The sequence below is a fragment of the Theobroma umbraticum genome, unplaced genomic scaffold, assembly GCF_002168275.2.
Source record: "Theobroma umbraticum cultivar Fairchild unplaced genomic scaffold, ASM216827v3 scaffold_130.0, whole genome shotgun sequence".
Classification (NCBI taxonomy): Eukaryota; Viridiplantae; Streptophyta; class Magnoliopsida; order Malvales; family Malvaceae; genus Theobroma; species Theobroma umbraticum.
In genome coordinates this window covers 6,774,909-6,796,432 of record NW_018397264.1, presented here as the reverse complement: position 1 = coordinate 6,796,432, position 21,524 = coordinate 6,774,909, and the positions used below count along the sequence as shown (strand labels likewise).

The window sequence follows — 21,524 nt, the reverse complement described above, 5'->3', positions numbered from 1 at the left end:
TTTCCTCTGATGTGGTCAAGTTGTCCGCCACCATGGATTTCTCCTTTGGTGCAGAAGATCATGATACTTTTCTGAATCTGGTCACTTTACAAAGGTTCCCAAATTGGGCAATGAGAAAGAAAACAAGAAAAAAAAGAGAGCAAAGGGCTCTATCTGTTTTAACTTTCCTCGTAAAAGGAAGCAGCAGCAGGAAGTAGCACGATTTGGCTTGATGATAAAACAAAACCGATTGCCAAGCACTACATCTAGGGCCAGTTCTGTACGTTGAAGCAAACAAACAGGCCCCCCTTGCCGTTAAGAATTTCTCCAGCAATCAGCAAAAGTAATCCTTGCAAATGTGCAAGATGAGGTGCTCTATGCTGTTGTGTCTAGGGACAGTGAAGTTTAATTGTCAACCTTCTACGTTAACCTTTTTAGCTGTTTGGTATAAAGAAAACAAGTTATTATTCATGTTCATGATGTGCCTGCTGCATCAAGTTTATTATCATGAACTCATCAATCTACTATACCTAGCTAGCTATAATTAAGTTTCTGACTTGGTGGAGTGTGGATTCATGGATTTTATGAAAATTATGAGTGACCCAAGGTTGAGTTTTAAACTTAAGATAAACAAAGGGAACAGAAAAATGCAACAAATTCTGACCGACGATATTTAAAGTATTGAATCCGGATAGATTGGGTTGGGTTCAGAGAAATGCAATTAAGGTGACAGGCAAACAGCTGTAAACATTAATGGTGAATCCAAATCTTGGAGACCTAGGTGTTTACATTGCATTTTGGTGTAAGGGTTAGGGTTGTTGAGAAAAAGTAGAGCAAGTAGCCGCAAAAGAGAGACAGGCAATCAGGCAGTCGGTATTAATTGATTTCTACTCACAGTGAGGCTGCATGACAGGCCGTTATCAAATGAAGATCATGTTACCTGTTTTCCGATGACAGAACAGCTTTTTTCAAATAACTTCCATTCAATTTGGCAAAGTTAAGGTGGATATTCCCCAACTCTCTTTCTACCCTCAAATGAGGAAACTAAAAGTTTAATTACAGTGAATATGAGAGAGGAGTTGGAAAGAAAACTGAAAATGACACTAGATAATAACAAATTGCATGCAAGTGGTGGGGCGAGAACAGCACTTCCCTGCTGATGGATGATATTGGACCCTGGAAAAACACTCAGAAGAGTGAATACCCCAAGTCGACTACATCACCAAAAGGCGGCACTGAAGGAGAGCAAGTTACTGAAGAAGTGGCTTGTGGAATCATGTTGTAGCTAGCACTGTCATTGTAGGGATAGAAAGCTCCCATGCACCCATCTTCAACCATCAAGGGAGGGTTGATCATAGCTGAGAGTTCATTGGAGTTCATGTCCCATGATCGTTGGTCACTCCAAAAGCCCTGATTGAGTTCATCAAAACCCGGAAACTCCATGTTATCAGACTTTGGCAAGCTTGTTATATCTGGAGGCAGAGCATAATTATCAAAATGTGATTGGTTTTCATGGGAGATTTGGTTCATGGAGCAAAAGTTTGAGACGCGTGGGCTGGTGGGAGTGGAAGGAGGCTTCAAGCAGTTATCAGGAACAATGCAGGCCAAGTAGCCTGAGTTAGTATCACTAGAGAGAAAGAAACTATTATCATCTACTGACCCGTATGGAGTTTCATCAGCTGATGATGGGTCATTATTAGATTGGATCGGGGCTTTACTGTGGGAAATGTCAGGCTGAGGTGCACTGTTGTGATTGGTTGCTTGTTTGGGTTGAGAGCTGGTAAGGAACTCTGAAGTTGGTAAAATGGATTGGACATCAAAGGGATTAAGAAGAGAATGAAAAGTAGTGTTGTTAGAGTATAAGAAGTTTGTTCTCGCTTGGGTGCCTTTCATGGAAAGTGCAGCTCTATCATAAGCAAGAGCTGCTTCCTGAGCTGTATCAAACGTGCCAAGCCAGTGCCTTTCTTTCGTTGTTGGGTCCCTGATTTCAGCAGCATATCTACCCCAAGGCCGCCGCCTCACTCCAAGAAACCTCCCGGGTTCTGCCTGCTTTCTTCTTCCCCGCCTCTCGCCAGGCTGAGATGGGGATGTGTTGCGCTGCAGCAGAGCAAAACCTGCTTGAGTTTGAACTGGCTCATATCCAAAGGGTTTATCCAAGGTTTTTGATGTGGACATATCTCTATAAAAGTAGTGGATGCTGGAGGGAATGTAGCAGCGTTTTCGTGGAGATAATTGTTATTTGTTAAGAGACTGAAAAGGACAATGCTGCTAAGAGAGAGAGGTATAGGGCAGACTGGAAGAATGTAGAGATAGGAGAAGAGGAGATGGTTCTGAATGGAAGCGTGAGCAAGTGTAGGCAAGTCTTTTAAAGAGAGTGATTTGAACATGGAGAGGAGGAAAAGGACATCGCAGTTGTCATTCCCTGGAAAGACCAGCCTACCTTTTCCTACCTACTTTACAAAAATCTTTATATATTTCATCCCTTTTCCTGTTAAATTCTCTACTCCTTGAGCTCAAAATAATTACAAGGGCTTGAACTTATGGGTGAAAACATTAAGATTCCTTTCCACTGATTAAAATAAAAAGGTTAACCTTCAAAGGGTTACCAGGTGGTGGTGCTATAACAAAGGATTATCATTTCTACTGATGCAAATATTACATCAGGTCAATGTAAGCTAATGGGGTTAGTTTAAATATCAGAAAGAAACAAAAATTTTACTCATCTCCCAATGATCAAGTCACGTGTAACCGCGTATTTTCTAGCTAATCTACCTGAAAAGGAAAGCTTGATAGCATCTTTATGCTAGGGAACAATGCTTGCTGCATTAGCTGTTAAAATTTCCATAGAAAAAGAAACCTTTTGCCCTTGGAGTAAACCCTGTGAGAATGTCAAACTTAACAAGAACTAAACTGTGAGACTATGATTGAGTGGTTGGTGGTGGTAAGAAAGAAATGCCCTTGAATGGTAGGATTCATGACCCTGTATACAAAAAACCAGAAAAGGAAAAACCAGATGCTTGGGATTTTTCTGCCCTAGAACCAAAAAACAACAAAGGGAAATGTAACTTCCTGGATTTACTAATGGTTTAGTATGCATTGTAATCAAGTTTGATATGCACATGTGAATCCGCATTTTGAGCAAAATTAATCAATCAGAAGTTCTTGTCTGCTTCATTATTTTCAAAGGGAGCAGTTAAGATTTTCTCTAACTAAGCAGAAAATGCCCCCAAGGGGAAGAAAAAATTAAAATTGAAAGATATTCTTTTAAGGCTCCACTGTCATGTATCATGGAAACAATTCCACAAACAGAGTGCAAAAACCCAAAGGGGTCCCTTCACCAATGAACCCCGTAAGTCAAAAGACTTTGATGTCTTCTATTTGTCATTATATATGGCCTTCAAATCTTGGGTTTTCTTCACCTAAATCATTTGATGGGTAAAATATGGTTCTTTCATCTTATGGTATAAATCATTGTAGAGGTTGACCTTGGTCTCAAGTTTTGCATCAATGATCCTGCATTTGTGGTCTTGCTAGTTGACTTGATGCAAGGGGAAACAAGATTAAATACTTGTTCTTCATTTATACAAATAGCATCGAACTATTCCATATTCTTAAAAACGAAATATCATTATAAAGTTATAGATATTAAAATTTTAAAATTTTAATATTTTTCAAAGATAATCAATATTGATTCCAATCTTATGATTATAAGAACATGCTTTGAACTCATGAAAGACAAACATTGTAGCTTGGGAGAAGGAATTTGGAAGGTGAAATTGGAGAAAAGGGGGACTGATAAAGATGGTGGGTCATTCCACATTTTCGAGCTCCTTGAAACCTTCCTTTTTCAGATTATCTTTTTGAAACTCAAAATTTCAGCAAAATGTTCACTCTTTTGTCTCTGATCTCCAAAAGCAAGGAAAGAAGAAAGGCTATAGTCAAAAGGGTAATCAAATTTAAGGCTTAAGGAGCACAAATAAAGAATTGTCAAAAGCAAGGATAGATCAAAAATGCCTAAACAAAAAAGCAAATGTATAAGTGGGGCACTAACCAAAATTTATTTTAGCAGTTCCAACAGGGAAAAGTGTGTAAAACTATCCTCTTTAATTTCAATAAAACTTTGATCACATGCCCAGATGACATTGGGAATGGCAAACAAAACTAATCATAATCAAATGGGTCAACCCCTTTTCTTGTTCTTTTTTTTAGCATTTCCCCAGTCCTACAATGCTTTTGCCACTAGCCTAAACCCTAATTGAAATAATGGACCAAATAAAAATTTACATAGCCAAAAAGAAGAATCATCAAACCAACCATATTTAAATGGGTGGAAGCTAAAAATAAGAGCAGAGAGAGAATGGGGTATTTGAGTTTTCATTTTTTAAAATGCTTAGTTAATCATTTTCATTTCTTTTAAGAATGCCCCAATTAATAAACATAAGGGGGGAATTAGAATCTATGACCCTTGACTCCTCCACTAAAGATTTGAAAAGAAACAAATAAAAATGTGGGATTTGTTTCATTAATGTCACCCCTATCTTAATAGAGCAGTGGCCATGTAGAACATGGGATCATAATATTTGATCACATGTGGACCAATATGTGCAGCAGCAGAATAAAAGATTTAGCCAAAAGGTTTGTCTCCCTTATGCTTACAATTTTCAGGATTTTGCAAGTGGTGAAAAACCCAGATTCCATTGTGTGCATAAATGTGGGTTGGCTTGGTCTAAGGGGCAAAACATCTTTTCTCCTCATATTCTGGTTAGACCAGAAATGAACCTATCAAAAAAGCCACATGCAATACCTTCCATGCCCTCCCCTCCCCTGCTTTGCATGAAAGGTTACTTGTGGATGTTACCATTTCGAAGAGAAGGAAAGTTCAGTCAAGCCCTCTTTCTGAAAAGATGTGAGAGGCCAGTTGGAATGGGGAGGGAGTGTGATTTGACAAAGTCCCAATATATTTTTCTTGTTCAGCTCCTTGAAATGGATTGGTTTTGTTTGTTTTAAATTCAGACAAAAGAAAATCAGATGGTCGGAAGAGGAGGGGCCTCTGTCCCGCTTGATCACCTTTTCTTTGGAGGGGGAAAGTCCCCTTTGGCCCTTTGTGGCCTTTGGTTATTTGGGGGTCAGATGAGAATTATGCACACTCTCCAAAACAGAACCCACTTTCATTTTCTAGTGTTAAAGGCAACCCGGGATTTAGGGGAAAAGATAAGAGTGTCTTTGGACTTTGACTTGAAAATACTTAACAACAATTTATCGAAGATGAAAATTTGTCCCAATTTTAGTGATTTTTTTTTCTTTTTTCTTTTGTTTTTAGGCTGGCTTAGTCAAGCAGTCAACACGCACACTCGGGCCTTCCACTCACGCAATCATGGTGCAACCCCTTTCCTTCTTGCTACTAGCTAGGTGATGTGGGATGACATAGAAAATTTTTTTTTGATTTATTTTCAATGAGAAAAACACTAATTGTCTATCATAGTCTTTGTTATTTGGGTCTAATTGGTAATCATGAAGCATGGGCTATGTCTATATGATCTTATATATGTTCTTTTTTTTCTTTTTAATATTATACATGTAATTCTTAAATTTTAAAATATTACAAGAAAGAAAATATTTTTATTCAATATATAATTTTAATCGGATCAATGATCTTATTTTTTGATTTGTACTTATAAAAACTCTTAATCTTAACGAAAAATTCATAACAATCAAATCTAATGTCTTGTCCACAAAGTATATAGTGTGATCACATGATAATTAACGTTAAATGAGTTATATGAGTCATGTGTATAAAAAATATTAATGTTATTTTTTTGTTAAGATTAAGAGTTTGTGTAAGTAAATAAAAAATTTATTTAAATATAATAAAAAAATAAAAATTTAGTTATATAAATTAATATTATTTAAGAGTTTTTTTATTATTTAAACATATAATTAAAGATTCTTATGTTATGTTATGTTGTAAATTTTATAAGTATTTTGGTAATTTTTGACAAAGATTTACCTATATGTTATTCTTCTATTACAATTTACTCTAATTATAATTAAAATCCATTTGTCAAACCAAAAACATTTATGGATCATTTTAGGAATTCTACTTTCATTTTTATGGTGATTTTTGGGAAAAAAAAAAGAAAATAAGGAAAAGGGCAATTGATTTGTTAGAGCACTGAACAAACACAAGGCGGAATCCACGCGCCAACCATTCCAAGTCAACCAATAATAGCCAGCCACGTAACCTTGTAAGGCCACCAAACGCGGAATCTGACTAATACGTAGCATGAACGATTTGACACGTGGATACTGTTGCCATGCCATCCCGTTACAATCTTTCAGAACCCGTGCTATAACGTGTCGAGCGCAAAGGCACGTCCGTGGAACCGGAATGATGAACATGGGATGAGGTGTCGAGAGGAGGGGATCCGCACGTGTGAAAAAGGCGGGAAAGGTGAATCACGGAGGAAACAGCACGTGATGGATACGAGGTTAGATTGACGGTGGGGATTTATAGGGGGAATGTTGAAAAACAGTGAAAGCGAATCTAAGAAAGAAAAAGGCCAGGGTCGGTCAAAGATTCATGGAGACGGTCTGATTTGGATTGGATGGCTGAGAGTGACGCTGTCCTTTGTTCTCGATTTAGGGCACAGACCACGAGATTTGCTCCCGTATGCAACTTGCAAAATTTCTTATCTTCCCTTTCGTCATTGGAGAATTTTTTATCTTTTTTTTTTCTTTTTCATTTTACTATTTTAAAAATAATTAATAATGAATATTATGTTAAATTAAATCCGAAACTAATAGGTGAAATTTTTGTTATATTCAAATTTCTAGATGCTTTTAACATAATTGATTTGAGATTTCTTTATCTTGTAAAATTTTTTTATTAAATATTAATTTTTTAAATTTAATTCATATCTAAATTGATGTTGATTTTAATCTAAAATAAATGGAACATGTACTTGTAATTAAGTTATGTCATCAATATCAAATATTTTTAATATTTTCTTGACTTTGTGTTTGAATATGAAAAAAATTATAAATTGTCATGTAATTGAAAAGAAATGTTTGTTGAATAAAACATCGGAAGAAATACGAAGTATAAGTCACATTCATGCAAAATTCTTGGTTAAGGTCGAAACCCAAATTATATAAACTATTTATAACTCAAATTTGGCTATTTAATTCTGAATTTTGCACATAATATATGATCCTGATGAAACCAAATTTACAATTTTCTTGTAAAAATTGCTTGCATTGCAAGTGTGCAACTTCTATCACAAAAAGAAGGGAGTTGGACGCAGAACTTGGATATTTTGAGGCATAAATGCTCTCTATCGTGACTGGTGTAAGTTTGAAACTTCATTGGAATATTATACATGAGTTACATCGACAATGGTTGCCCTTATACAAGGAATTGGACAAGAGCTTGCCCGTGCTTTCGCACCAATGTGAAGCACGCGAATGTGTTTAAGCAACAATAGCATCATGCATGCTCAAATCCATGGTTTGGTTATTGCGGCAATCTGAGAATATTTCATCAAGATCCATGTTATCTCTCATGAATTTACGGCACCTTTATGATCTGCTTGCATATAATTGCTTTGCTTATTTGTTGCACGTGAACATTCAGGCAGCGATTCTTACCTCTTCGCTGAAGGGAGAGGTTCTTGGCTTTATCTGGAGATTGAATGTTCAAGTCAGTATTGTTTAAACCAAATCATACAATCAACAGGCACTGAAACTGATGTGGTTATGCTCCCCCACCTTGGCCGACCTCCTAATATGGCAGCTCACAGACAAAATTTACAAAAGCCAGTTACTTCCACTGCGGCCATTTTATTGACTCTGTTGATCTCTTCTTCATGTTTGCTGTACCAGAATTCTCAGCAGAATCATGCCACACCATCTCCATCTGATAGGGACAAAGCAAAACAAGTGGTCATTGCATAAAAGACTTGAGATACACACGTTTTTAAGTTCAATCAAATATTCTTCTCCACCAAGATTATTCTAGTTCTCCAAAATGAAAAAGGAAGCAACGAGGGGAGGCTATTGTTTGAGCAGATCATTTATAATTAGGTCGATGCATCACAATGAATTGGAACATGTCATCAATAACAATATATATGGAAGCGTCAACGAACCTCTCCAACAATCACCGTGTCACCTTCTTTCACCCCAAGCTTCATGAGAGACCTGTTCACGCCACAAGCCTCCAGTACATGTTGAAACCTTTTCTCAGAGTCTAGGTATCTGTTTTAATTGAGTGACATGTTATCAGAAAAGGAATAACAGTAACATCAATTTGGCACAGTTAATGTAAGTGAGAAACATGCAGTGATATAGTTATAGTATATATTTTGATCAGACCACTCATTTTAGTTGCTCTTTGTGCTGTTTAGAACCAAGCTTTTGTAAAAGTCCGCTACATATATCTCCAACAAAGAAATGCATGAACCATTTACATTTGGAAAACCAAATGGCTTACACTTTGGTTTATACAGGTTCTACAATGAACATGCCATATAGACAATAGGAAAACCAAAAAACAAAAGGAATCACCAATACAAGCAATGTAAAATGCCAATCAAAATTGAATGAAGCACTGAACAATTGACGAGGTCATATGAAATAAATCACAGTAGCCTTTGGTATCAGCCCGATGCATGCAGAAACTAGATTTGATCACTCATAATTAATTACAGGAAAATGTTTGTCATAAAAGGTGAGCTATGTATATTGAGGACTTGAAATATTCAAACCTTATCCCCTCAATTTTATGTGTTTAACAATATTTCTGCATTGCACTAAAGGTTGTTTTTTTGTCAGAATTTTCTGCACCCTTCTACCTCAAGAAACTTAAAGGAGACAGGAGGGGAAAAGAAAGTCTAGATAAGAGAGAATATTAAATGTCCAAAAATCTGATCAAGTGCGGAACATGGGGAATTAACTGAAGTCCATAAACTTCTATTCAAGGTATTTATCAGAACAGTCTCTTGATGCTGTTTTGGAACTGGAAAGTTCATGCTTAAAACTCCATTGGAGGCTAGTTACATTGCATGATCTCTAAGTCAAATACAGTTTTAATGCAGCATAACGACTATTCAGTACTATATATTCCACAATTTATACAAGTCAGACTTCAAGAAATGATATGAATGAAATGAAATATGACAGAGCAGACTTGGCAGTACCAGCAAAGTAAAATAGACACAATAAACTAGGACCAAATAGAGTCAGCAGAAAGAAATTGACAGCTAGTTGAGAGAAGAAGAAAGTGAGCATAATAGGCAATCAAACATAAGAGTTATTAACTTACCGCCAGTTTGTCATCTGAACAAAGCGTTGCAACCCAGCTCCAAATACATGCCAAGTATTGCAACTACTGTCATGAGTGATCTCAAACTCACTAATGGAGGAGCTACGCTGCTTATTAACCATATCAGCTACATGGTTTAAATCTACTGGATATTGAAAACCTAAAGAACAGGTAAGACTTGTCAACAATAAATTTAATGGATTTGTAAATGGATTAGAATTCATAGAATAGAATCAAAATTTGGTACTGAAATATGATTAAGGATGTGAACAATAGTAAATTTAAAAAATTAACCAAATATAAACTTAACCTTCAAACCCCTCATTGGATTCTTTATTTTTTTGTAGAAGCCTGTAAGCAGCCGAGATAACTTCATGAGTGCCCTCTTGTTTTACTGCACTCATGCAAAAGATTTCAATTCCACGACCTTGTAGCTTTTCCCTAAATGATTGCCAATTCTCATATGCCTCTGGAAGGTCCATTTTGTTGTAGGCAACTATGTATGGCTTTTGTGCAAGTTCTGGACTAAACATTTCCAGCTCAAGGCGAACAGCATCAAACTCAAGTTCTGGCTGCTGTCCAGAGCCATCAACAACATGTACCTACATAACAGAAAGCAGAGATTGGATTGCGTTCAGCCTAAAAACCCTCCCTTTACCCTTATCAATTAGACTAGTAGAATATCAAACTAAATCCTATGCCTTCCTTGGTGAAAATAAAAAATGGTACTAAAAACTGGCAGAAAAATGAACTAAGGAGATCAAATTTAATAGTCAAAGGAACCAATAGTGAATCAAACTAACATAATGCATGAAAAGCAGTTAAGAATTAAGTTTTAATGAGTATGATTACGGCAGTTGCACTGTATGACAAGAAGTCTGTACCAGTGCTGAACATCTTTCAGTATGCCGCAGAAACTCATGACCTAAGCCAAAACCCGTGTGTGCTCCTTCAAGTAAACCGGGAAGATCAGCAACTACCATACTAGAATCATAATCGAATGAAATTACACCCAGATTGGGAAGTAAAGTTGTAAAAGGGTAGTTTGCTATTGCTGGCTGAGCAGCACTTATCACGCTCAGAAGGGTGCTTTTTCCGGCATTTGGAGCACCTACAATTCCAACATCTGCCACCAACTTTAGCTCCAATTCCAGCCACCTGCCAAAGAGTAACATTGTTCCTAATGTACATATTATAAGAAACAAAGAAAAAGCCATTGCAAGATAGTAATTGCTCTTAGTTTTATTAGGATCAACAATGAGAATTAAAAATTGTAGGATCTTCATTGGCACTGAAAACAAAACGCATGATGTAAGAAAGCCCTGTCAAACTACCATACCAGTTCACAAAATAGAACTGCTAGTGAATATTAGGACATCATGATAAGAAGATCCAGTTTTATGAGAATATGAGATTTAAAACTTATTCATGCACACATGGTTTCTCAATCATGCACCTACCTGATAGTTCAGACTACTTTGGCCCATCGAAACAACATGAACTTAAAATTCAACTTTCCTTTTTTGAAAATTTGACCTCTCTAGTCCCTTCAACACTAACAACTAACAGCCTAAACACAAGCAACGTAGAATTCTAAAAATATACCACGGTCACAGAGAAAAAGAAAATGCATTGATCAACCAAAACTATAGTGATGGTAAAAAGGAAAACTCACATTTCAGGACCCTCTTCTCCATTCTCAGCTATCTTAGGCACCTTATTATTCCCGGACTTAAACGAAGCATTCCCTCTCCCACCTCTCCCACCGGGCAAAAGCAACGCCCGTTGCCCTGGATGCAACAACTCCAACAAAACCTCTTCACTACCCGCCTCTCTAACCACCGTCCCCGGCGCCACTTTCACCACCACATCCTCACCTTTCCTTCCACACATCATCCTCCCCTGCCCATGCGCACCTCTCCCCGCCCTAAAATGCACACAGTTTCGAAACGGTAGCAGCGAATTCATCGCTCCATCAACTTCTAAATACACGTTCCCTCCTCTCCCTCCGTCGCCTCCCGATGGTCCCCCCAAAGGCACGTACTTTTCGCGCCGAAACGCCACTACTCCATTCCCTCCATCCCCTGCTTTCAAATAAATTTTTGCTCGGTCAAAGCATCGCATAACCGCGGGCACTCCTTTCTCCTTTACTTCCAATCCCATGTCATCACCGTCGTTTTCTGATAAATTAACGAGTTTGCCATCGGAGTCGTAATAATAAACCTCCTCTTCGTTATCTTCCTCAGAATCTAAACTTTCATCACCATTATAAAAATCTGCGATTTTCCCATTGTGGGATTCGTCCTCAAAACCCGAACTTTCGTTTACTTCATCATCATCATCGGTATTTAACATTTCAGCTTCAATTTCAGAGGAAGCGTCGTTGAAGGTGATCTTTGCGATATCAGAATCGGAAAGCTTGATTTCATCGGATTCGCTAGAAGAGGAAGCTTCGAAATCGAAATCAAAATCCTCTTTTGGAGGGAGGCGAGTGTAAGTGGTGGCTTGGGCACCTAAAGAAGGAGGAGGAGAAGGAGGAGGAGATAAAGAGAAAGACTTGAATTTCGTAACCTTCTTGGACTTGAATTTAGGATTTGGGTTCTTTTGAGGGGAGGGTTTTTGGGTTTTGGAGCGAGCTTGAGCTTGAGGACGAGAAAAGAAGCTTGCGGATATGGAAATGGAAGCCATTTTCACTCAGAGAAAGTTAGCGGCAAAATGTTCTGAGAGATTTTAGCAGGGTTTAAGAATTTTCAAGTGGATATGGTGACGGATTACGCGCCACGTGTCCCTGTTAAGGCCCAAGAGCCCAAGTTTGTTTTGGGCTAGAAAACTGCCAAAGTTGGACTCACCATTTTGGGCTTTTTTTAATATGCCTGTTTGCTAAAAAGAATACATTTTTATTTAGAATATTGAATTTAATATCAAACAATTATATGAATTTTATATGGAAACTTCACGTTTTTATTTATGAGTCATATCACAAAAAACTTGTAAGAACTAAGACAAATGTCCAATAAGTATAGCATTTAGAGTAAGATATAAAGAGGAGCAAGTTGCCTAGTGGGAAGGGGTTTCAATCAAAAAAACTTGTAAGAAAAGTGTATAAATTGCATATATATGGAAGTATGTTGGCCAAAATTCAATAATCATAAAGTAAATGGCCCAGGAGGAAAAAGCCAAAACCCAACGCAGGAAAAAGGAGAAAACAATAGTACAAAATGTGAAGCTCCTTTCGATCAGTTCTCTTTAACTGCAACTTTCTTGTCTTTGCTATTCAGCATTCAGGTACCCATTTGCTCACTTCACTTATGTCTTAAGAACTTGAAGCTTTTTTCTATTGCATTCATCACGTTTCCACTTTATGTTTGGGTACATAATTTATATCTTTCAGCATGGCAAATCATGTCTGTAACTGTTGTCCATGAATCTTTCACCGACTTTCATGATCTGGGTATTGATTGTACAGCTATGTTCTTGTTAAAAATCCTACGTGGTGCTATATTTGCTTTGATTCTTGTGCATGTTGTGAGTATTGCAAGTTGCAATAGTCAGGTTTCTGTGGTCACTGTGGTGAATGTGGTATGTATGCGATGAGTGGGATACCAGGGATTTTAACTTTGCTTGAAAAATGATGAAAGGGACAGGGATTTTAGTAGGGTAATGTAAAATCTTTATGGACCCCGTCCTCCCTGAATCGTCGCGGATCTTTCGTTGGACAAAGAGGGGACAACCCATCTTGTGGGCCACAGTAGGCTAGGAATCGTTTTGTGTTATGTTTGGGTCTATGTGATTCCTGTTTTAGGACGGGCTACAATTATTGATGATGTAAGGGAAACTGAATTTGCTGACTAGCAGGAAGTACAATTGATAACCAATTTGTAATATTGATTTTCAGAGTCGAAAAAAAGAAAATGAATGAATGTGAGGTTATGAAAAGAATTGGCAAAAAAATCTTTTCCGTTACCATGATGCCATAACGTGATGATGCAGAATCAGCAGTTTTGTGTTTTGGCTGAAGTTTTTGAGGGTCATGGCAGCATCCACTTGTCCATTTGGTTTCTATCTACGCAGCTTTAAATCACTGTATCCAATCAAAACTTTTCTTCATTAGCAATCTATTGGTATATATTAGAGAATTAGCTCAGAGTTCTGCTCATTTACCTTTTCTTTTCACTTATAGAAAAAGCATCTTTTTCTTCTGTCACCCATAACTGTAATGGATCGATGATGTAGCTTACAAGGATTCACTACGGATTCACTTGTCGAGTCATTTCAAAATTATAACCTGAAGTGGATTTGAAGGATCTGTGCACTTGGTCCCCGTGCTTATACATGAAATGAAAGGTGGGGGGAGAAGGTTTGTCATAATCGTTGTCTTTACCGTTTGTATCCGCTGAAGTGGTTTGATCTACTTGCACCAAAATCATTTTTCGCATTATGAGACAGGCAGGGCCATATAAGCACCATTCAGTTCTCCTTTATTTTCTAGGATCCCTTTGGAGCAGACCTTTCGGACTGAAGGAAGTTAACATTCTTCCTGGGCACTCATCCAAATGGACCAGCAGCCGCAGTTTCTATGGTGTTTTCACCCGAAAAGTGAAGTTGGATAATGTCCTAAGCAGCAATTTAGTACGAGGAAATTGTCCTTCATAAAAAAATTGATGTGCTTATTTGTATATGGCATGCATGGCTTTGAATAATGTACAAGCATGACCAATAGGAAAACATTTACTGCTATGCATGATTTTAGTTGTCTTCTTACCAAGTCAGTGAGAATTTTTTTTGTCTCCCTATAGGAACAAGGTAGTGTGACCTTTGTGATCTTAATCAGCATCTTAATATTCTGATGCGAGTCTATCATCGAACATGCTTTCCCACTTTTTTAACTGTCATGTGGCACTGTTATGTTATTTCTTTTATTGGTTCAAAGAGCTCACCCGCTGTTTGCCTGGTGCTTCTTTCAAGGGCATCTGGAGCAAGGGCTTCAAATTGTTGCAAATGCGCTGTAGCCAGGACCTTTTGGAGATAACCAACTGAAACTTCTGCCAGACTGATGCTCAAAACAAAGATCAAAATTGCAGAGTGACGAAGACATTGGAATGAGATGTCAAATTAGAGTACCGAAGCCATCTCTTGCTTGCATGTATTTGATTCATCTGTTATATTACTTAATATATAGTTTTTTTGGGTCTGCATGGATGACTCTCTTGTTGCTGATTATCATAACTATGCACAATCTCACGCCTAAATTTGCTGTGGAATCTATCGGTTGGTCTTCTTGTTTTGATGTTTTCAGCTTGTACAATTCCTATCACAAGTAGTAGCCAGCCCTGTTCTTGCAGTTCTGGTAATCAACTTGTTTAGTTGACGAATGCATTTAGTAGAACGCTTCATAATTGATTGATATGTTACGGTTATTACTATGCATCATTGAAAAATCAAATCCACAATTACATTTCCATTCCTTTACAGCAGCTTGACTACCCCTACACCCACCCAGATTGTCTCTCTCTCGTTACCTTATAAACAGTTCTAGTGGTTTTTGTGTAAGCTTAAGCTTAGCCCAAGCTTACCAAACGCCAACAAGTTGGAATCATCTCTTTATTTTGAAGCAAATAGCTCACTGCCTAGGGTAATTTTTGCGGTACCCTCACCCTTGACTGTTGTCAATTCCATCTCCTTTTCATGGATCCGTTCTAGCTCAAGCACAACCATGTTCATATTCGGCCGCTCTTTTCCTGGAAAACTCATGCATTTTAGTGTCAACCTGATCATATCCCTAATGCCATCCATGGTGAAGCTTCCAACTAGTCGACGGTCCACAAAATCATTGGAACTCAGCCGTGATTGTACCTTCAATAAGTTAGTGAAAGCAGTTGAAACAGAAGTTTCATGCATGAGGCAATGAATGCTTAGAACTAAGAGTCAATGAAACACACAAACCATTAGGAGCAAGTATGAGATATTCTTTGGTGAATTCCTTAATGGATGATAGACACTAGTCCAACATTTGTAGGAACTAGAAAGCAGCTTCCTTCAAATTCATACTTGGAAACTTAAACCTTTCTCCCTAGCTTTATGAACCTTGGTCTTAGCATTAGCAGATATTTGTAAGGTATCGTGGTTTAGTGATTCCTATATTGTAGAGAATGGTGACCATATTTTTATAAGAACTGCAAAAAATTTGCTCTAAATTTTTTAGGAAGCAACAAAATAGAGCCCACCAAATCTTTCCAAAGATCTTTGTGACCCCAAAATGAATGAAAGTTCTAGTAAACCAGGGTAATAATATTCTGATTACCCATTGGATTAAGCTCTCATTGGATCTCAGGTAATTGATATGCGCAGCCTCCTTTCCTGTTATGAGCTCCAAAAGGAAGACCCCAAAGCTGTAAACATCACTTATTACAGTGAAGCTCCCTGATACTTCCACCCTGACATTGATGCACAGGACAAAACTAAAGCATTGGTGAAGGTTATTCTTTCCAGAACAGTATCAAAATGCAATCAGAAAAGAAACTAAATTTACTCTGGATCTTGGAAAACGTTGACGCTAGACGTGTGCGATGGACCTGCTTCTTCTATCTTTTCAAGGAACATTGAGATCCCTGCATCTGCAACTTTAGAAATGAAGTCCTCATCAACCAAGACATTGGCCGTTTTGAAGTTCTTGTGTATCAAGGGAGGTTTCAGGCCATGCAAATGGCATAAACCTGCATTCAATAAACATAATTTCCTCAGTTTTGAAACTCAGTTGTATTACTCTAGTATTTCAATTCATCAGTTTCTTTTAGATTCAACCTCTAGCTGCCCCCAGAGCTATCGATAACCTCTGCTTGAACTCTAGTCTAGTTGGAGCCTCACGTCCGGTATCTGTCAAACAACAGATAAAAATGTGATGTCTTGCATCGACGATCAAGCAAAATCTATGTTGTTGATGATTCATACCGTATAGATGATTGCACATGCTGCCGTTAGGTAAATATTCATAGACCAACATCTGAGATCCACTTTCCTGACAGTAGCCTAGAAGAGTAACCAAATTCCGATGTCGAATCTCTGACAAATAGATTACCTGTTTTGACACTCCATTGTGTCACTTTCTACTCCAATTGTCTGAGTTTGGAGCTATTAGAAACATAATGTTGAAGCTTCTTTATCAAATGGTCAATATCAGAAAATCATTTATTGGAATGAAACTGTATAGTAGACCATGATGAATCAAGTGGGAAAATAGTAAAAGAAGCTTTGACAGTTAATTCTCTTCATGAACTTGTCTACAACAGAATCATATATCTACGTCAACTTCCATAATTACCTGGGGGATGACTTTTTGGATCTAATAGTTGAGATAATGAACAAATGATAAAGCTAAAGCATTTGAGATAGAGAGAGAGAGAGAGAGAGAGAGAGAGAGAGGGATTTCCAATTTGTAATGCAATTGACACAGATATCTATCAGACATGAGCAATGTAAGTCAGAACTGGTTATACCCCTGCAACAAACTCCTGCCGAGGAGCACCTGGATGTTTTTTGATAGCCACAACAATGTCACGAAGCAAACCTTTATATACCGGACCGAAACTTCCACATCCAATGAGATTACTGTCAGAGAATTGCTTGGTAGCTTGTTCCAACTCTTCCAGTATGAACTGCCTTGCTCCTTGAGGTCCAAATAAAGACTGGCCAGCCGATGAACTGGGTCCAGATCCTTTGTTCCACTCCACTGCAGTATGGGAGCTGTAATTAGTAAATATCGAGTAAAAAAGTGTAGCTTAAATTGCTGCTACACTGTTTGTTTCAAGCTTGTTGCAATGAAACCTTACTTAATGCAGAAGGATCCGAGGAACCTGTCTCCGAGGTTCTATTTGAAAAGTTCTTACATGACCTGTAAAACCAAAAGAACCCCACGATTATAGCCACGAATACAAGTGCTCCAGCAGCTCCTCCAACTATAGGTGCAATCTTTGACATCTTCCTTGCATGACTTGATCATTGAGTCAGTGATACTGAAGGGCCATAGAATTATCAATGGAAGTATTGGAACAAGCTAAGGTTAGCTATCAAAAGGTGTAGAATGACACAAAAAGAATCCAATTATAGAATTTTGAAATTGAAGACTAGCTTTCAGATTTAAGGAACTAAACCTTCATTACCTGCTATAGGAACCAGAGATCAAGTGGTCCTTATGACTGAACTTCCTTTATTTACATGGGCATTTGAGTATTGCCAACAGTACTAGTGCTTTGGTGCCGACAAGTATTCAGAAAGCAAACTGGCTGAACTTAAGTAACAAGTTGGGAAACTGATGTTTGGTAAGGCTCAATGCTGCTGAAATATCAACAAGAGACCATGAGACAACTCATTTGCTTGTCACAGTACCCCACATTGCTGTCCAATGTTAAGCATCTCATCAAAGTGACAATGGAGAAGCCATGTCACTGCAGACTATCCTGTCCTTGCAAACTCTTTTTTTTTCCTGCTTTCTTTTTCCTTTTCTGGGAGCGGAGTGTGATCCTGAAACCAAATATAAAAGCTCAAACCAGAAGTTATTGCCTATACCTTAATGCTAATAGACTAATTGTTGGTATATATTTGGCATCGATTCTACATCGTTCAGACTCTACACTTCAAAGCCAAAGTGTTAATTTGCGGCAACAACTTCTCTCAAGTGAAAGAGATGATAGCCTATTAACACTCTCATGGTGATATCTATGGACCCAGAGGGAAAATCAATAAGCCTAGTAGCACCCTCAGTGGAAACTGTCCACCAGAAAATCAATGCCCATGTGGGGTGTTAATACAAATTGTAAATATTTTTTATTTTACTAAGTGGATGTGGACAGGTAAGCAAGTGACTTTAATTAGACAGGCACTGGAGGACATAATAATTATTGAAGGGGATCAAAAGGAAAAGGTAGTTATCAGTGTATCAAATTCAAGTCTCTTCCTGAATTAACTCTAACTTTTCTTTTTGTCCCTTTTCTGTCATCCGATCTGGAAAGAAAGAGGGGATACCAATTCTACTAGAGAGAGAGACAGAGAGAGAGATGGGACTCTTCCATAGATGGGTCATTGACAGCTGCACAAAACAAGACATTGCCACAGCAAGTATAACAGGCTCTCAGTTTCCATGGCTGGATGTTCTTGATTTTTATTTCTTAAGACTGAATATTAGCCAGCTTTTGGCAAAATCAGTTGTATTTGATTATATATCCTCTCTCTATGACTGCTTTTGTATGTATTTAATTTCTTTGTGCATATGGTTGAGCTGTGACAAAAATGTGGGGAAGGTTTTGAGCTGTATAAGGCTCTCTCTCTCTCATTTACTTATTTTGTTGTTTTTCATGTATTTGTTGTGTTATTGGTAGAAAGAGATTGTCTGCTTCTGCAGGTTTGCAAGCTGAGTACAATAAGGCCGATGTCAGATACACAGAGAGAAGTTTTTGTTGGCAAAGGAAGATTTCTCATGCAAGATGTTGTTCAAACTTGTTGTCTCAGACTTTGGCAGCTAGTTAAGCTTTGATGTTCGTGCATACCCTTTGTGCAAAAACAGACTTCTTTCCCTTAACCTCCATCCTCCTTATTCTTTGGCTATCAGTTACCAACTCATTTTCTTGTTTTCTTCACAGCAAGATGAACCCTAACAAACCAAACCCAAACCCAAAAACCCATTTCACATCCATTAAAATAACTTTGCTGATCGCCATTGATATTCTTCTGGTCAAAAAGATCATTTCCAGTGGGAGGAGAGGAGTGGGATTTACGCCAATATAAGATCTTCTGCTACGGGACCATTTAGGTATGGTTCTTTAATATATATATTTACATGATGAATAAGTCACGACCAGGGAGATTTATTTCTACTCCCCTGTGGTCCTTGAAAAAATATCGTGGTAAACTACATAGACTTAACTATTCTTGGATTGTGGTCTTTGATTCAGATATCCTTCAGATATCTGAGATTGAATATCCTGAGTTCAGACTCCTTTAAGCTTTGGAAAAAAATTCAAAGTTTGCATTAACTCAAGGAGCTCTGTATGTTTTGACATGAAATCTTAGCTATGCATTGCTTTGCATTTTGTTTACACATTGTTCAAGTTTCTGCATACAGCAGCAAGAACAGACCCTGTGAAATATGAAAATAACTTATCAGGCATGAAATTGAAGTGAAAAATCAAGTTCTTGAGGTCCAAAAACCAGAATGATGTTCATACTATAAGCTTGTTTCACTAATCAAGAATGGAAACTGACATTTTGTTATTACTATCAAACTTTCTCCCTATAAACACAACATTCAGAAAATGATGGGAAAAGCTTTTGTTTCCATTGCTGCATGAAGACAAAAATGTTCATAAATTCCCAGTACTTCCTTGATTTTTCTGCATGCCTAGCCTACACAAGTTGAAGGCAGAGAGAGAAAAACCAAATTCATTTTTTTTTTTTTATGAATTGTCTGAATTTATAATAAAAATCCATGAGGGACTGAGATCTGCCCTTTTAAGAGAGTGGTCCAACTTCACTTAAAAACATTTACTGTTTATGAATGTTTTATTGAGAGAAATCAAGGCATGCAAGAGCCAGCAGTACTGCTGCCATACAAAGAACAAACTGTTTGTATCCTGTCTAGCTAACTGCCTAGCCATGTTCCATAAAAGCACCAAATGTTAAAGAAGCAAAATGGAAAAAAAAAAGTTAATGATAATATCATTGAATTGAATTCATCAGTTCATTGCAAAGGAAATGGTAAAGACAGGAAACCAATACCAATACCAATGGAACTATCAAAACTGGAATAGAATTGGAATTCGTTAGTTAATCTCATATCAAACAGATAAAAGAATGAAGTCTTTCACGTCAGGACCAACAGGCGCCGCCTTGGGTACGCAAAACCCAACATGCGCCGCCGAGACTTGTCTGGTAATGTTGTCAACGCTGGTGGCACCGTCATGGTGGTGGTGGGAGTTAGCCGGTGGGTGGTAATACATGCCAGTAAAATAGTACTATTACTGGAGTATCTTAATCAGTTAATTTTAACTATATCTATCTGCGTCCCTCCTCTCTGTCCTTGGTATCTTATCATAGTTGGAGGGCATTTTCGACTTATTCCTCTTGTCTACTCTCTCTCTCTCTCTCTCTCTCTCTGTGCAACTCTCCAGCTCTAACAGTGGCGAAATCTTCGCAGCCTAGAACTTCACTCTCTCACTAGTACTCCGTAGCCTTTTCTTTCTTTATTGGTCGCTAAAATGCGTCCAAAGCACAGAATAGCCTACTCCTTCGATGGTACCATCCTCTCTCTCTCACACACACACACATATTCACAATTCGTCTCCCCTTTTTCTTTCTATATCCCCGTTAAGCTAGCTCAGTTCCACTCAGCTGATTATGTTCAGTTCGTACTTAAAAAGCATGGAAATTGAAATGAAAAATCAAAGTTCTTGAGGTCCCAAAACCAGAAATGATGTTCATATTAAAAAACTTGTTTGATTAATCAAATACAAGAATGGAAACTGACATTTTGTTATTACTATCAAATTTTCTCCCGATAAACACAACATTCAGAAAAAAGAAATGGAGAGTCGTTTTCCATTGCTGCATGAAGACAAAGATGCACATAAGTGCCAAGTACTTCCTTGATCCTTCTGCATGCCTAGCCTATACAAGTTGAAGGAAGAGAGAAACAGAGAGAACCCAATTTTTTTTTTTTTTATGAATTGTCTACATTTATAATAAAAATCCAAGGGGGCACTGGGATCTGCCCTTTAAAGGCTGGAGCTTTCTATCCACCTCAGCCTGAAAAGCATCTTTTCCTTCCAACTTTGTTTTCTCTTGATTGCTGCATCACATCAAATCATCTCAACTAGGTTTTTACCAAAAACACCATTGTCAACATCTATTAAGAAATAAACAATCTGTTCGAAGGATTGAAAGTGGGGTTTTTGTTTACCTCACGGAAGATCAAAGCATGTGGATCAGTATCTCCCAGTGAGGAGACATTCATGATATGTTTGAGTTGGAGTGATAAACACTCTTTGCAATGATTTGGTTTGGTCATTGGCAGTTAAGAAATACCAAATGAGCAACAACCATTCTTTGTGTTATTAACTATGGCATCTAGTTTTTATGTATTATTTATTATCTAATATTTTAAATTTAATTCAATTATTTGTTTTTCTATAGGAAAATTAAGGTTTAATGTTTTTTTTTTTTTTATTATTATTAT

The 21,524-nt window shown here is 37.6% G+C and overlaps 3 protein-coding genes across 6 annotated transcripts; all 3 read right to left on the bottom strand.

Moving 5' to 3' along the window:
- Positions 1-1,167: 1,167 nt before the first annotated feature.
- Positions 1,168-2,154, bottom strand: PUCHI (Integrase-type DNA-binding superfamily protein). Its single transcript, XM_021435995.1, has one exon. The coding sequence runs from the start codon at positions 2,152-2,154 to the stop codon at positions 1,168-1,170; it is 987 nt and encodes a 328-aa protein (XP_021291670.1).
- Positions 2,155-7,159: 5,005 nt separating this feature from the next.
- On the bottom strand, positions 7,160-12,016 carry EMB269 (GTP1/OBG family protein). 2 transcript variants are annotated; one of them, XR_002445655.1, is made up of 7 exons: positions 10,977-12,016; positions 10,186-10,459; positions 9,612-9,903; positions 9,302-9,461; positions 8,127-8,235; positions 7,747-7,894; positions 7,160-7,659 (listed from the first exon to the last, which is right to left on the bottom strand). XR_002445655.1 is itself a non-coding variant. In XM_021435393.1 (6 exons), exons 1-6 carry the CDS (start codon positions 11,987-11,989, stop codon positions 7,799-7,801), a joined length of 1,944 nt encoding a protein of 647 aa, XP_021291068.1. In that variant the 5' UTR covers positions 11,990-12,016; the 3' UTR covers positions 7,160-7,798. The 2 variants fall into 2 exon arrangements, 1 of the variants encoding a protein (XP_021291068.1); XM_021435393.1 differs by having other exon boundaries at positions 7,160-7,894.
- A 2,689-nt stretch (positions 12,017-14,705) lies between these two features.
- On the bottom strand, positions 14,706-18,088 carry LOC110421121 (putative serine/threonine-protein kinase PBL15). Of its 3 annotated transcripts, none has more exons than XM_021434604.1 (8): positions 17,458-18,080; positions 17,128-17,189; positions 16,795-17,027; positions 16,250-16,376; positions 16,103-16,174; positions 15,831-16,014; positions 15,603-15,735; positions 14,706-15,154 (listed from the first exon to the last, which is right to left on the bottom strand). In XM_021434604.1, coding segments are annotated over exons 2-8 (1,002 nt in total). In that variant the 5' UTR covers positions 17,129-17,189; positions 17,458-18,080; the 3' UTR covers positions 14,706-14,902. The 3 variants fall into 3 exon arrangements, with proteins under 3 accessions (XP_021290279.1, XP_021290277.1, XP_089640513.1); XM_021434602.2 differs by having other exon boundaries at positions 17,128-17,310; positions 17,458-18,079; XM_089784387.1 differs by having other exon boundaries at positions 16,103-16,376; positions 17,128-17,310; positions 17,458-18,088.
- Between the last annotated feature and the right edge of the window lie 3,436 nt (positions 18,089-21,524).

Bases quoted from the DNA above. Each gene is read 5' to 3' on its own strand.
- PUCHI (XM_021435995.1), bottom strand. From the start codon at position 2,154: ATGTCCACATCAAAAACCTTGGATAAACCCTTTGGATATGAGCCAGTT.
- EMB269 (XM_021435393.1), bottom strand. From the start codon at position 11,989: ATGGCTTCCATTTCCATATCCGCAAGCTTCTTTTCTCGTCCTCAAGCT. The intron at 10,460-10,976 runs GTGAGTTTTCCT...ACTCTTTGGCAG, and splicing joins GGAGAAGAGGGTCCTGAAAT to GTGGCTGGAATTGGAGCTAA. The intron at 8,236-9,301 runs GTAAGTTAATAA...CAATTAAAACAG, and splicing joins GTTCAGATGACAAACTGGCG to ATACCTAGACTCTGAGAAAA.
- LOC110421121 (XM_089784387.1), bottom strand. From the start codon at position 17,275: ATGTCAAAGATTGCACCTATAGTTGGAGGAGCTGCTGGAGCACTTGTA. The intron at 17,028-17,127 runs GTAAGGTTTCAT...CCCATACTGCAG, and splicing joins CTCGGATCCTTCTGCATTAA to TGGAGTGGAACAAAGGATCT. The intron at 16,015-16,102 runs GTTGAATCTAAA...TATTGAATGCAG, and splicing joins AGCTCTGGGGGCAGCTAGAG to GTTTATGCCATTTGCATGGC.